The 16381-nt window shown below is 41.8% G+C and overlaps 2 protein-coding genes across 2 annotated transcripts in view; one reads left to right on the top strand and one right to left on the bottom strand.

Annotated features, from left to right (window-relative positions):
- Positions 1-13551, top strand: part of MRPL13 (mitochondrial ribosomal protein L13) — a 19567-nt gene extending 6016 nt beyond the window's left edge. Inside the window, exons 3-7 of the mRNA XM_053467475.1 lie at positions 327-420; positions 1255-1315; positions 6501-6587; positions 7592-7713; positions 13412-13551. Of these exons, the coding sequence (XP_053323450.1) occupies positions 327-420; positions 1255-1315; positions 6501-6587; positions 7592-7713; positions 13412-13436 (389 nt within the window). The 3' untranslated portion in view covers positions 13437-13551. The remainder of the gene's footprint in view (positions 1-326; positions 421-1254; positions 1316-6500; positions 6588-7591; positions 7714-13411) is intronic.
- A 1391-nt stretch (positions 13552-14942) lies between these two features.
- The window catches only part of COL14A1 (collagen type XIV alpha 1 chain), a 58487-nt gene continuing 57048 nt past the window's right edge, over positions 14943-16381 (bottom strand). The window contains exon 49 of the mRNA XM_053466219.1: positions 14943-15988. Coding sequence (XP_053322194.1) covers positions 15690-15988 — 299 coding nt within the window. The 3' untranslated portion in view covers positions 14943-15689. The remainder of the gene's footprint in view (positions 15989-16381) is intronic.

Here is a 16381-nt window from a genome sequence, read left to right as displayed (position 1 = left end):
CCACCTTACCTGAACTGCAGATCTTCTGGTGCGGCTCGCAGACTTCCGTGGGGGCCGCTGTTTCCCCTCTGAGTTGCTCGAACAGGAACTGAGCGGAGTGATGTGATGCAATGTACATTCACGTGACTCCATTGGGTTCCTGTGTCACCGCGACGGATCAAGAGACGCTGCTGAGCAACACAGAGATAAGCAGCAGGTCCCCTTTCCGGTCCCCTTTTTCTAAAAAAGGTGCGTCTTATACATGGGGAAATACGGTACATCGAGATCATTTTTGGAGCTGATATTAGATTTTCCCGTTTCTGATTCATCTTGTGGTTCGTACACAGGTGACTGTGGAGACCATGTTGTGGTGATCAATACCAGACATATCGCCTTCTCTGGAAATAAATGGGAGCAGAAGGTTTATTCTTCACATACGGGGTAAGTACAGAACGTGTTTGGAGGACCTAATGTCAACAATCCTGGAGCCTTTAATTTTACCGATCACATTATCATATTCAGCAAATCGTATTCATCCTCGTAATTTAATGACTCAGACAAAGAAGTACAGACCCTCCAGTGTGTGGCTTCTGGGTTAGCTTTCCAGAGTCCCCCTTTCCCAGGGTTATGGCTGTGAATGGCGGGTAAGGGAAAGCTGTGCTTAGGGGTAGCCCCAGTTAGGCTTCAGAGTATAGTCGGGAGCGAGCATAACCTGAGTGGGGAGTGAGCACCGTCCTGACTCCCGACTCAAGAGACTGACCTAGTGCTCCTCAACCCTCTCCTCCAGGCACACCATGATGAAGATGCGCACCCGGCAGCCATGTTAGTATTTATCGCTATGCCGCCATACCTTACAGCAGTGCTCCTCAACCTTCTCCTCCAGGCACGCCTAACGGTCCAGGATTTCGGTGTTACTCAGGTGTGTCTAAGGTGTAATACCGAAATCCTGAACTGAGGGTTGAGGAGCACTGCTGTAAGGTATGGCGGCATAGTGATAAATACTCACATGGCTGCCGGGTGCACATCTTCATCGTGTCACAGAATGCCCACAGTATTATGTGATCGAGCATAAGGCAGTGTGAATGAGCGTGCATGCGCATGCCACAACCAGGCAGCTATATATATCATTTTACTCGCACATATATGTCCTTTTTACCCGCGGGGACTGCTCTAACAGCCATTATCCCGCAGTTAATAAATCTATACATGGTGTTTATTATCAGATGCCCGTCTTTTAACATCTCTATGTGTATCGTGTTTATATTTCCCACTCAGGTACCCCGGAGGATTCCGACAAGTGACTGCAGCCGAGCTCCACCGCAGGGACCCGACGGCGGTGAGTGACGCAGACCGCTTTGCCTTCTCGTATCTTGCATGTTGTTTGCGAGCGTAAAACATGTATTTTTTTTCACTGCGTTTTCATTCAACCCTGGAACTCAATGACATTTAAGTTCGACTTGCGATTCCAAGGAGCGAAAGCTAAATCGTTTTCGTTTAAGGATTTTTGGGAGCGTTTCTGACTTTTTTTTTATTTGATTGATATTTTTTTTTGCTCTTGAAACTATTTTGTTTTCCTTTTAGTAAATCATTTTCTGATGTTAATACATTTTTAAGAAGCCTGAGGGAAAGCACATGCTTAGATCAGTTAAGATTTCACCTGCTGCCCTGCAATGTATCAGAGTGAACCTGACAAACTTTTCGCATATTTTTCCTTCAAATACAGTGTAATTTGTAAAACATTTTTTGTTACAAATATGTGTACAATATCCCCCCCAGGTTCCCCTACTCTAGTTGTTTCCCCTTTAGCATTTTTCCTTCTTATCGTAGGCTTCTTCTCACCTCCCACCCATCTCTTTTCTTGTTAGCCATATCCCCCCATCTTCATGCCATGCAACAAAAAATACATAATACAGGAATATAACGTCCCCGTGTTATAACGTATCCCGTGGGCTCTTGTCTGTGTAAAAAATAGCTTGTTAATTCATAAAACGGAGCAAGAATTCATCCAACACCCTTGTTAATTCAGCTTTGTCACTTCCCACGTTTACCACTAGATGGCAGTGTAACAGCACAGAATAACACCATAATAACATGCTATAATAATCATATTATTTCGATTATTAGCGGGAAATGATCTATTAAAACAAACCCGGCTTGATGTTTTATTCACGTATTCCTTTATTTGCTACTGTTAACTACTAGAAAATCTAAGATCCACGGTTTTAGGATTAGGAAGTGAAGCAATTAACAAAAAGTGATACATTTTAACTTTATGTAGTGGGGGTTGTTGGATGTAGCGCCTGGAAAAATGAACGTTATCACGGTTGTGTGACTTTAACAATCAAACTTGATTAAAGGGTTTAATAGATTGTGTGCGTGTAAGAAACGGGCCGTGTTCTCCGTCGGTGCCAGTATGTCCCGTGCGAATACTTTATGGTCGGCTTTGTATGTTGCCAGCTTTAATGTTGTTGTTGGGTTTTTTTTAACTGCGCTATGGAATCTGTTGTTCAAAACTGAAAAAAGACCTACCTTAAGGAGAAGCGGCGGCTTTCCACCCCTTCCGTGGTCTGATCACTGGCAAAAAAGGTGTCCCATTAAGATCAATGAGAGCACTTCATACGCATGCACATGGGGGTCTGAGACCCCCACCCTCGGCGCAATGATGGAAATTTGATCGGCCGAAAACATCTTGCGCATGCAGAATACCTTCAGAGTACCTGTGCCTTTAAAGGGGGGGCACCAAATACCTTTAAATGGACCTTACCGCTATAATGTATTATAGTGTATACCATGGAAGCGTCTTTACTTCTGTTCAGTCTCTTCGTTATGTTATCTCTGCCCTAGATAAGTTGCTGATTTATTAGGGTTCCAACCCTAATAAAAGAGGACATTGAGAAGGGGGCTTTTCCCCGGAATATGCCCCATATGACAGTGGGGTGCGTGGTATATTTATTAGTATTCCCTCTGGAAGGGTTGGATGGATTATTTCAGATTAGATAATGCTTGTTCTGCTACAGGCTGCTGCTGCTGATCTCCGCTCCAGTGCTGTAAAGAGGGGTTTAACTCTTGGACAAAAAAACATTTATTGCCGTATCCAGCTTTTATTTTAAGTTTCTATGACAACAACCTATCGGCGCGTGTTATCTTGTCCCGTGACAAGTGTTCCTGGCAAAAAATATGATTGAGACGGAATGTCACTTGATTAAAGAATTCCGCAGAGTAGATGGAAACGCACTTTTTTAATGTTTAAAAGCCAGATAGATCTCTGAAAAATGAATGAGAAATGCATTTTTTTTTATTAGAGAAGAAAAAAAGCTAATGTTGGTACAGCCTCAGACGAAAGTATTGTTTAAAAAAAAAAAACACTTTTAATTTCAAGACAAGAAAATATAAATAAGCAGATAAATGTCATTATTATTATTATTATTACTATTATATGAACAAATGTAGGCAGGAAAAATATAAATGTATTGCTACACCTGCGCATGTGCAAGGAACCCAAGTACCTAAATGCATACTTCTATTTTAGGGATACGTATTCTGCATAACCCATAAAATATGATGTTTAATCAACAGACGCCAAGTCTCCAAAATGTGCCTTTAAATAAGCAAAAAATGCTGTTTCTGTATTTAAATTGTGCAGCAAGATCTCCTAGATCTACACCGAAACAGAGATGTTTTTTTTTTTTCTCGACTTTAGATGGTTACCCCCCCCCAGGTATAGCCCATGTATTAATTGGTCACTCTCTATTATTATTATTATTTTTTATTATTATTTATATCTAAAATTTTTATTATTTATTACTAAAATAAAACGAAGGTAATCTGATACATTAGATAAAGCGAGCCCTGCTTATAATCTAGAGAAATTTATTACAAGCATCTTAAAAATGGAAGGGGATATATAAAGCTGCGACGGCGTAGAGAAGGGAATCTGTAGCCCGTGGCATAAATTCCTGTAATAGCCATCTAATTGTGGCCCGGTACGGTGAGTAGGGGTATTATCTGTCAGTGGATTCACATTCCTTCCTTCCAGGTAGGTTTTAATCACCCTTGTGACAGACAGCCCTCAGCTGTTGGGTAATCTGCGTAAACACGGAGACTTTCCAGCATGTTCCGTGTCTTGCAAGATCTCACACGTCCGCAGCGGTGTCAGCCTCGCACCCCGGTAGGGATCCGGGACGTTGTTCTGGATGAATGAAGTACTTTGGAACTTTTATCTTCCACTTCAAGATCCAAATCCCTGTGAAATGTTGGAACGTTTGTTACCGACAGATTTATCAGAAGTGAGCTACCGTTAACGTACGTTTTCTGGGCTCTATGGACACATTGCTTCTTAAAGACAAAAAAAAAATTGTTGAAATCTGTCCTAAATTCTGCATAGGTTTGTCTGAGTTATGAGAACTTTTTGAGTACTGCTGTCATTGTTAGGATGTAAATATCTGAATATTCTGATAAAGATTTTGGGGGTTGAAATACAGGAGAATAACAAATCTATAAAATAATTTAAAGGGGAACTCCCACTACTATTCTTATTACTAATATCTTATTAAAAATACATTTCCAAACGTGATTTCGTTTTTTCAAGCTGCTCGATAGTGGCCATTTGTATCTGTTCTAGATGCGTTATTTTACACATATCATACTGCCTGTGGGAAGAAGTAGGATGGCTCAGTCTTAATTACTCAGCAGGACTCCCTGAACAATAAAAGGCTATGGAGGAACAGAATTCATTAACATTGCCATAAATAATCAGTTCAGTGTGGTGTTGGTGCAGGGAAAGCCACCTAAAATATCACATGACTGATGGCGATGGTGCACTCCGGGAATGCAGATAAAGGGTGATAATGAGATAAAACCAGAGGTCAACGCCAACCTCATTATTATATACAGCGGTGTGCTTAATGATCAAGGAGAAGACTTTTTCCCAACAGACTTCCCCTTTAAAGGCTCTTTTTACCCAAAAAAGACATTTCACAGATCCCTGCTCAGTATTCAGGATATATATATATATATATCTTATCGCTTCAAGACGTTGCCATCTTCCTGAGCAAGGAAAATCCCGTGAGCCATTTGCTTGTATAAGCAGGTTGTCCGCGAGTGAATATTTTACATCCACCGAATAAAAGGTGTATTCATGAGCGGTGGAATCTCTCGTACTTTTATTGGGTTGCGTGAAGAAATCTATTTACGTAATTCACAAAATCTCTCCGCTCGTGGCAGCTGTACCAATAAACTAATGGACGGCATCTCCCTTCTCAACGAGAAAGAACAAACGCTGCGGCCGTCGTAATCCCCTGACAGGTACCTGACCTGAAACCATTAAAGCTACAAGAATCCCAACTGGAAACCAGACAGAGGTCATGTCTCTTAATGGAAGTGATGGACACCGTGTTCATCAACACTCATCGATGCAAGTCCCCGCAAGGGAACACACACGATTCTCTACCAAAACTACTAAAAGTAGGGGGGTGGGTTAACCAAAGAAGGAAGATAAAACTCTACCACTTCTGCCGGGAGGCTTTCCACTTATCTACCACCCTCTCAGTAAAGTAAAATCACAGCCACACAGAATGGAAGAGATAAAAAAAATTTGATGTACTTATATATATTTATTTATTATTATTATTATATGTACTTATATTTATTATTATCTTTATTATTATATGTACTTATATTTATTATATTAAGTTATATTTTTTTATCTGTACTTATTTATTTAGCATGTACCGTATTGGCTCGGATATAGGCCGCCCCCGTATATAGGCCGCACCCTAAAAGTTTGGTGCTTTTTTAAAGAAAAAGTTTTTTTCTTTAAAAAAAGCACCAAAAAACATCCTGCCACTCTGTCCTCTCCCCCCAAGATACGCTGCCACTCTGTCCTCTCCCCCCTGAGATATGCTGCCACTCTGTCCCCCCCCCCTCGACATACGCTGCGACTCTGTCCCCCCCCCCCCTCGAGATACGCTGCCACTCTGTCCCCCCCCCTCGAGATACGCTGCCACTCTGTCCTCCCCGCGATATGCTGCCACTCTGTCCCCCCCCCCAAACTTACCAGAGCAGACTCCCGGGTGTCTTACGGGGCCGGAGGGGCACATCTATGCACATCGTGTATACAACTCCCGGTACCGGCACTCAGCGGTGCCGCTCCCCCCCCCCCGTGGAAAGTGCCGGCAGGGGAGGCTGTCTGAGCGTATCAGACAGTAGGATACAGGTCCCCTGCACCGCTGCGGGGGATCTGTATCCTAACCCCGCTGCCTGCCCGGCGCCCGGGACTGCATGTCCCGGGCGTCGGGCGCTAGACCCCGAATATAGGCCGCACCCCCACTTTAAAGACTTAAAGTGGGGGAAAAAAGTGCGGCCTATATTCGGGCCAATACGGTATATAGAATGTACTTTTATATAGCATCTAATATGAAATTTGTGTGGAAATAACAAGGAATGCAATTTTTTTTTTTTATATATAAATTAAAAGAAAAATATATATATATTTTTTAATTATTATTATTATTGTCCCATAGATCATGAAACTATCTGTTTACGGAATGCTACCAAAAAACCTGCACAGAAGGACGATGATGCAGAGGCTGCACCTCTTCGCTGAGAATGTAAGTGTGACGTTTACATAGACGGACACTTTGTTTCTCTAACCCCGATACGCTAACCATTTGTTTAGTATGGGCGCCGCGATGAATTACGTTCAGCACGGGTCCCGATAAGACCGAGGCCACCTGCAGATGTCCACACAGTGGCCAGAATGAGGACTTCTCAAACTTACCGCCGCACCTGCGGATTTTACCCACCTTTTTGAAACAGGGTCTTGTACGGTTTAACAGCCTTAATGCGGACGTTGCTGCCAACGCAGGTGCTGGCCCAGACTACATAGTAAATCTTCACGAGGACCGGTTCAGCTAATAACAACCGGCTGGTAAAATTATAAGGTGGAACGCGACGTGTTAGACGGTAGTGCCCTACCTGATGGCAATTTTACAACTTCAGGAGGAAACTGCTTAGGAAAGAAAAATACAGTCTGTAGCGTTCCAGCCTTTCATTTATTCCGCGGCTTCTTCCCGTGAGCGGAGGTTTAACATTTTATGGCGGATCGCATGGGAAAGGGATAATTTAATGCTTTTGGGTTCCAGAAATACAGATTTTTTTTTTATTACTTTCCATATACTTCGTTATATTCTGCTAACTCGAAGGTGCCCGTGGGGGTTCGTTTAATATATTAACAGGGATCACAAGCCATTGGCAAAAAATGTTTCTCAGGTTTTAGGCTTTTTTTTTTATAGGAAACGTTTCTTGGATTTTTCTCAAAAAATGATTTGCTAGTTTAAAGTACGTAGCTCGTTTATAGGACTGTCGCACTTTTTGGTTTAATTAAGGAACCTATAACTCTGGGTGTATAAAACCCAGGAGCGGATGGATGGATTTGGGCAAAATCAACCTACATAGAGTAAGCTGATTGACCAACAAGGATTTGAGTTCATCAACAATGAATATAGAAGTTCACGATTTAGCCGTGAAAGCCCCAAGATATTAAATATCCTCACTCAAGCCGTAGGTAGAGATCTGTTTTTCGCATAACTTCTGATTTTTTACGTTGTTCCAGGAAATTCCAGAAGACATCATGAAGAATCTTGTTACGGAGATCCGACAACCAAGGATAGTTCCAAAGAGACTGGACGAGTATTCTCAGGATGAAATTGATGCTTTCCCAAGACTCTGGTCTCCGTAAGTCTATATTATGTTTGGGTCCTCTATACCATTCATTGAGCATAGATCTCATTGTATATTACGTCTATATACTCTGTGTATGTATATGTGTGTGTGTGTGTGTGTGTGTGTGTGTGTGTGTGTGTGTGTGTATGTATATATATATATATATATAGATAGATAGATAGATATACACACACACACAAGTCGTATTAATAAATTGCAGTGATTGCGTTTCATCATTAAGATCAATGAATGAACAGAGAGAGTGTAATAGAAGTACATGAAGAGATTTCACAAATAGAATACAAGAAGTAAGTTTATTGTGAAGTAGGAGAAATATTAGGACAAAAGATCATGAACTGAAACCAGAGGCTTGGATGTAACGTAAGGAAGCTTTTCTTCATTGAGAGGGTGGTAGATAAGCAGAACAGTCGTCCTGTAAGGATATACCATTTTCTTTATAATGTACAGAGTAATCCATCGCACTTGACTTTCGTCGTTCCTCAGCTGTAATAGTGAGCTGTGCTGGTGGCGCGTAGATGTCGGCTTGGTGTGTTTCGTTGGCTTTATTGCTAATGGTCTTTGTCTCCTGACGTAAAACCTGAAACAATGCATATGAAAGCCTCCGACGTCTGAAACTCTGGCCCTGGGTCGCTTTCTGTGCGTTTTATATCCCTTATTACTTGGCTAAACTCCCTTTTGTACTTCTTGGCCAAAGCCTTCCGGTGTGCGACGCGGCTCCATGTCTAAAGGTCTCTTTAAGCCGCCCCCCCCCATGTTTTCTTATATTGTCCGTTTGTCTCGGCTTCTTTAGTTCTTAGCTCTGCTGTAAATGTTCTGAGCGTTATAATTCTCCCTATTTAAATTGATGAATGGAAATGAATCGCCACCCTCGTTTCCAGAACGTTCAATTAGTTTAGGCGCGTTAAGTAATGATAAAAGAATGCTTTGAAGTCAATTGGCGACGGTCGGAGCTCCGCGCGTCTACTGGGAAGACCGGGCGCGCCTGCTGTAGCCCCTGAAATCGGAGCGTAATATATTTCCATACCAAGAGGAAAGTCATTATGCGGCTATTGGAGAATGGCAGCCGAGCCTGAAATTATGCCTCGTAAACAAAGAGAAACATTTCTATCCCACTCGTCTTCGGATCACGGCTATAAACATCTAGCGTTTCGGCTGATAAAAGAAGTCCGGTGCCATGCAAAGTGATTCTAAAGAGCTTATTATACGCCACAGCCGCCATTGTTTTATTTACCGTGAAGAATGAAGCGGTCCTTTCAGATAATTCTCTCGTTATTAATGGGCAGAACTACAGTTCCCTATGTTATCATCGTTGATGCGTTTGTAAAATGTTGTGTGTCCTTAGTTTTTTCCGAAGCGAGAAAAGTTTGTGTTGTGAAATAGAGACGTAGGGAGAGGTTAATACCCCAATCCGTACCTTTACCAGCAGGTGAGCGCATGGGCAGGAATTCTCCCGTAATTGCCAAATACTGCTAATCCCACATACATTGAATTGTGTATGGGACGCACTACACATCTTTTACACACACCAAGCACCACAACTACCACTACCAGCACCCAACATACTCACCTTGTGTCTTCAACCCTCATTATTCATATAGACCAGTTTTAGCCAAACTAGCACACGTCACAATGACGCACACAAACGTCATTCTCATCCAAACTGACACACGCTCCACAATGACGCACACACACGCCACACTGACACACACACACACCATTCTCATCCAAACTGACACACACACACCATTCTCATCCAAACTGACACACACTCCACAATGACGCACACACACCATTCTCATCCAGACACACACTCCACACTGACACACACACCATTCTCATCCAGACACACACTCCACACTGACACACGCCATTCTCATACGGACACACACTCCACAATGACGCACACACACCATTCTCATCCAAACTGACACACACGGCACACACACACCATTCTCACCCAAACTGACACACACACACACCACACTGACACACACACACACACGCCATTCTCATCCAAGCTGACACACATGCCACACTGACACACACACGCTATTCTCATCCATACTGACACACACTCCACACTGACACACACCATTCTCACCCAAACTGACACACACACGCCACACTGACGCACACACACCATTCTCATCCAAACAGAGACACACTCCACAATGACGCACACACACACCATTCTCATCCGGACACACACCTCCACACTGATGTCCACACACCATTCTCACCCAAACTGACACTGTCTCGTTTTAACCCTTCCTAGAGTTCCTTATTAAGAAACAAACAACATAAACAAACCTCTTTTTTTTATCATCCAGGTTCCTACCAGCCCCTGCTGCCGATGCCCCCTAATTTAACCCAGCTCTGGAGCTCTTTACAGACATTTCGATCATCTGCAATTAGTCAAACAAAATATCTGTAATTATACTTTTTACAATCCAATTACATGGCGAACAAAAAACAGGGTGAGCGGTAAATTATAGGGGGTCGGATACCTACTGTCTGCTTTTGTGAGCTCAACAAAAACGAGAGGTCGGCCGGGACAGATGTTTCTGAAGGTCTTACAGGCTATTAGTACAATTCTAATCGTATTTAGTGGCTGTGCTTGTTTGTTCCCAGTAGTACCGATGGAATCCCCCAGACTTCAATGGTAAAGAACATCAAAGCAATGATTACAGCGTGTATATGTGCTGCGTCACCACGAGACATTGGCTGGGACATCTACTGACCTTTTTAGTGATGAGCTCCATCAACTAAATAAAAATATTGGGTACTTTGAGACTGTTGGTGGATATTACTAGATCAGGGCTATTTCTCAAAATATATATATATATATTTCTGTTCCTATCATATGTGCTTTATCATGCGCTCCACAGAAACAAAACGTAATGTTTCTTGTCCATTTTATTTTTTAAAAGTAAGTTAATTAATGTAAAATATGTATAGGTGATGGGTTCCCTATATGATGCACGGGTTCACATGAGGACTTGTGTGGGAAACCCCCCCCCCATTGATTTCACCGGGAGTGCTTTCCTGCCCTCGATTGACTGTTTCAAGCAGCCAATCAGCGGTGAGAATCGTCAGACAAAAACAGGAGCAAGCGGATAAGCAGAGCATCAGTTTTAACAAAATCATGAAAACGTAGAGAGGTAAACATCTGATGCGTTCTTCTTGGGGCGTGATCGTAGAGAATTGTAAGACCGCAGAGGAGGCTGGGAACTGCAGCTTCTCCTTAGGGTATTTGATTTTGTATTTTTTCACTCTTTTAAATAATGCACACAGTACTGTAATCTGCCTTCTTCCTTGGTAAGCCGGTCAGTATTTTGTTGGCTGTTGAGTACTCTCGGAACCTGCATTACGCGTATCCGATCCCTGAAAGAATAAAAATCCCCGCGAGCCCCGTCTGGCGCGTTTAGTCCGTAACTAATTGTGCTAAATTCTCATCTACTTTGTGTTCCAAGTTTGAAAAGGACATTCAGATGAGGTCTTGTTGCAACAAAAACACTTTAATGGCTCCTTTGATGTTTGGAAGTTTAGAACCAGTAAAGGGCAATAAAACGGCAGGCTTTGTAACTTCCTATCTCTACTAATTGGCGTTTTTTTTGCTTTTCTAACCTTCACACCACCCTTACGCCATCACCCGGGATCCGCTGCCCAGAATCCTTTCTGCAAAGTTAATGAGATTAACCTTTCCTCTTTTAACTGAAAGACGCAAGGAGAATCCTCATGATTTCTTTTCTGGTTTAATTAACTTTGATTTGGTCGCGTCCAAAATCTGTCTACAAAGTAACGGACAACACTACAGCTTGGGATAATTGGTTTTCGCTTTATAAAGTTACAAGTTAAAGTCTTCCTTTTTGCCAAGGAGAAGAGTCCAAGTGACATTCCTACGGTTCAAGAGATTAAAACGAAACGCATGACTGGACCTCAAGTGAAACCGTTGACGATAATCTTGGTTTCAGGGACAATGGCAGACGTGCTTGAGGTTCTCGAAGCGGCGGCTAAGCAAAGAGACCTGGAATTTGTGTAGTGTGTTCAGAGACGAATGAAACAAAGACCCGATGAATGAAAGATTGGGTCAACCGACACATTCTGTGGCTCGCATCACCTGTCACATTCGGTTCTTATGGAGCCTTCTCTGTCATTGACTAAAACATGCCCCATGGTGGTGATTTGCTCTAGATGTATGATTGCCTCAGGGGGGAGGAAAATCAGACTTGTCCGTGAATTGTAACTGGGTTCTCATTCGGACGTTTGAGATATTGTGTAATGTACGTGGAAGTCGGTTTAACTTTTTGCTGATTAGAGCATGATGTGTGTGTGTAAATGTGTTGGTGTGTGCTAGAGGCATTGTAGATATGTTTAGAGAGTGTGTGTGTGTAAATGTGTGTGTTACTGGGAAAAGCCAAGGGGCCGATGGGGCATTACCACCCCCTAGGGCAGAAAGTGCCGACCCTTCCCTGTCTATAGAGACGTTATAAGAGGACATTTGGCTGTAATAAGCGGGAACTACCGACACCATAAGGGTTTTTCCTCCTCCTTTCTTGGAGGATCAATGGAGAGACATTATCAGAATCCATTCTCTACCCAGTGGCTGTCAAAACAACCGTGCCATACCGCCACACACAAAATCATTTTATCTTGATTCGGTTCCTAGTAATAAATGAGGTGGGGAAACACGTCTATGGTTGAAACCCGCCAGAGATTTGTATGAATTGGCTATGCGAGTTCGGCTAGAAGTCAGACGTTTCCCTTAATCTTTTTCCCATACAAACCGTCGCACATTCTATAAAAACCTAAGCAAGATATTATGTGAAATCCGCTACTTGACTCGGTCGTTTAAATTGGCACAAATCATATCGCTTTTATAAATGTGGTATTTTCTTTCATCGTTATTATTGTCAGAGTTGCGGAATAACACGTCACATGAACAGCTCTCAAGCTGCTGAAAGCTCGCTATGTTTTTAACATAAGCTGCTAAAACTGGGTGAAAGGTAGCGTTTTTGCTGTGATATTTTTCGGGGGGGGGGTGTTTGTTTACAGAATTGCAATAATTGTCACCCAACAATCTAAAAAGATGAACATTTGTAGGTAGACGGCATTTGGGAGATAATGCACTTTTCGCAAACGTTGTATGCGCCGTATGTTTAGCTGGAGGTTTACATTTTTGCCGAAGGAAATCTCTACTGTTTTTGAGACCGAGGGTCTCGTGTTATGAGCGTTTTTTCCAGTCATACCTCCTAGGATTTGGGGTCTCCCAGAATCGTTGGCTGTGCTCTTGTTCGTTTAACACGTGAGTTACCGGGTAATGACCAACTTGTATTAGCGGCAGAGAAACTGTTAAAACTGCCACATAACGGCATTTCACTAAAGGGAGAGTTGTGGTTTGAACTCCCTCACGTTACAGTTCCTTATGAAAGGTCAACACTGGCAAGGGCTTAGCTGGCCCTGTATAATGCGTACTTTAATGTGTAAGGATATTTAAAGAAGTATCATTGATTTATCTACTGAGTTTGGCCCTTCATGACGTATAGTTAAGTCAAGGAGCTGAAACAAAGCTCTCCTGTCAACTCTTCCTTTAGTAAATAAACCTCGGCACAGTGCCAAGTCGTTAAGTAGGTATTATTAATATTCATAGTGTGTATTTTAGGATGATAACCCTGTTATTCTTTTTCAGACCTTCAGACTATTTGCTGAAATGACCTACCAGCTAACAGAAGAACTAGAGCCAATACTGACGATTCCCTCCATCGAATATCCACTTAATTCCTGTTTCTTTATGTTTATTACAATAAAAACCTGTTTTGTCGAATAAAACCCAGACTCCGGTGTTTTCATCCAATTAAACAACGATTCAGATAATCCATAAAGCGAGGTTAAAATCGTCACAAATTGTTTTACCCACGTTCTAAAATAAGAGGATTCTCCTTTGGGGCTTTATTGACTAAAGCAGGAGTTCGTAGGAGAGATGAACATTTCAGCTCTATGATACGGCTGCATTATGAAGGGTCAACTCCAGTGAGCGTCTTCTGCAAGAAGGCCAAAGCTCTTGGAACTCTCCTCCAAACGTTCCCTTTAGTGAATAGGCCCCTTTTATGTAATTCTCCCGAACCACTGTCCTTTTCTAGTCATATTCTCCGCATTAAGGTTCCCCGTCCTTAGGGTGCCATTCCATCTGAAGAAGAGGCCTCTGAGGTCCCAAAAGCTTGTTTGTTGGGCTAATTCAGAATTACCCATTTTTCAAGCTTTTACAAAAAAAGGAAAAAGAAAAGATATGCCACTTCTAACAGTTGTCACTCTTAATTTTGCCCGTATTTTTGCATTTTTTTCACGTATGTTTACCAGATTCCTTTCCAGTTGAAAAGCCTTTACAAAGGCATCTGTCATCAAGAAGCCAACATTTAAACGTGCGCATACAGACACTTACAGGCACTTTAGTGTATGGAGCCCCCAATACTGTAGCTCAATGCTCAAAACTCCATCTTCATACTATGGAATAAAACCTTAAACCCACCGTCCTGTTAAACGACTATTTTTTATAGTGTTTTAATAATAAAATATGATATAATTTACTAAATCAGTGATCTCAAGTTAAAACACATGACTTGACTGTATACTTGCCCAGTAAAAATATTTAACATAAATACATCGTAGTGTTCAGCCTGCACACCCTCTGTCTTTCTTGACGCATGGAATCATAGCGATCCAGTAGACCTTCCCTGGGAAGTCCCCAAGCGTGTGTAGAGGGAATACTGGGCAACATTGAGAGACAATATTAAATACGTGGTCATCTGAGTGGAGGAGAAACTGAAGTCGACCTACTGGCCCTTACTATCTCCTTTCTCATCCAGTAGAACTGGTGAAACCACTATGGTGGCTTTGAGTCTTTTCATTGTTTCTCTCAACAGAAGGTCTTCGTGTGCTATTGGGCTCGAAATGTAGATGGGAGGCCCAGGTCTTGGTTCTGCAGATCATGCCACTTGGGGCATCAGAAGTCAACCATGTTTTATTCTCCTATTATACCGGATTTCTGATGAGTGTAGCTCACATAGTCTAATCTTGGCCTAGCACAGGATACACAACTCCGTTATTGAGTTGTTGATGCTGACTGGCTATGCTGAAGTAATGAGTATCTAATAATTATGCCAAAAACATCTTAACAGATTGGCTACTTTGGCATGAGAAATAATATAAGCCACGCACCGGCACACGATATCTGAAACACTGAACAAATTTTATTGGTTTATACAAAACAATGGAAATCTGTTTACAATAAATTACCCGCATGTTTATGTATGATAATCAACAAAGCACCATTTCCAAATGTTATTTTTTTTCCTAGATAACAATAAAATAAGCCTATTATAAAAATAGAGGCCCATATGGAATTCATAAAGTGTACATTGTTACATATACAAAATTAAATTTTTTCCAAAATTTACATTTCAAAAAACGAACAGTACTGAATATGGGGACTGATCTATTAAATTACTGCCACAATAGGAGACTTTAAAGATGAATTTGAAGGGATTAGTAAAAAAAAACCTGTTATCCTCAAAGTTTTAATGTATTAAATTGTGAAAATGTGTGTTCTTGCGTGTCTACTGTGAACATAAGAAAAGGGCGATAAGGTTTACGAGCTGTACCACGGTTAACTTTAGTTTTTTGAAAAATCAATTAATGATGGTCTTTTGGGATGAACTCACTTTGTGTTATATGGTGACCTGAATTTATTCTGAATATTAAATGGTCACTGGTCATCAAACAATTAAAGTTTTATGCAAAAATGGACCTCATTGTATTATAGATGTCAGCACGGTACATGGTTTTTATCCTTGTAGCTCTAATTTATGTAAACAATTTCCAAGCAGTTATCCGGCCTTATGTTGCTTTGATGTACTGTAGACAACACATGATAAAGGGCCGCTTGATATGGGCCAACGCTCAGAGTTCTGTTAACCGTCTTTAAGATTTTTCAAAGACATGCCTGATCTTTTTGGAATGCTTCTTGCAACGCGACCAATTCCAGGAGACCTCACCTCCGTAGAGTCTTCTTCCTGCTCTTCTTCCTGTACTGGAGTGAACTCTGGCTGGATATAACGTGGATCTTGGTAGGACTGGGGGTATGGGACAGGATAAGGGTCGTATGGGTCTTGTCCTCCACCGTAAACGTCCTCTGGGTTATATAGCTGGTAGGGATTGTGTGGTGCTACCTGTTCATCTCGATCATCATCATCAGGAGCACCGTATCCACCTTAAACCACCACCACCAACCAAGAGCGTTCACGATTAGCAAATAAACAATAGGTCAATCGTATTCAAGCTTGTGGCTAGTTTCTTCAATGAGTGCGTGGCACAGAACAAATGGTAGTTGTATCACCGGGCACTGGGCAGTCTTAGGTTGGCCAACTCTGACCAATTTAAAATAGGATACTTTTTATTTACAACACTGAACAAGTAATACACTTAACACGTATAAACAAAAAAGTGAGAAGCTTAACTAGAAAACCATCACCAGAAACATATAATATAAAAACAGGCTCAAGGCTAGGAAAGAGACGCTCCAGTTAATGGTCTTGTCCAACGCCAGTTGGAAGCCACATAAGCTCAGCCTTGTTTTTCTGTAGGTCACAATATAGGTAATGGT

Source organism: Spea bombifrons, chromosome 5 (assembly GCF_027358695.1).
Source record: "Spea bombifrons isolate aSpeBom1 chromosome 5, aSpeBom1.2.pri, whole genome shotgun sequence".
NCBI lineage: Eukaryota > Metazoa > Chordata > Amphibia > Anura > Pelobatidae > Spea > Spea bombifrons.
This window is presented reverse-complemented; position numbering and strand designations above follow the sequence as displayed.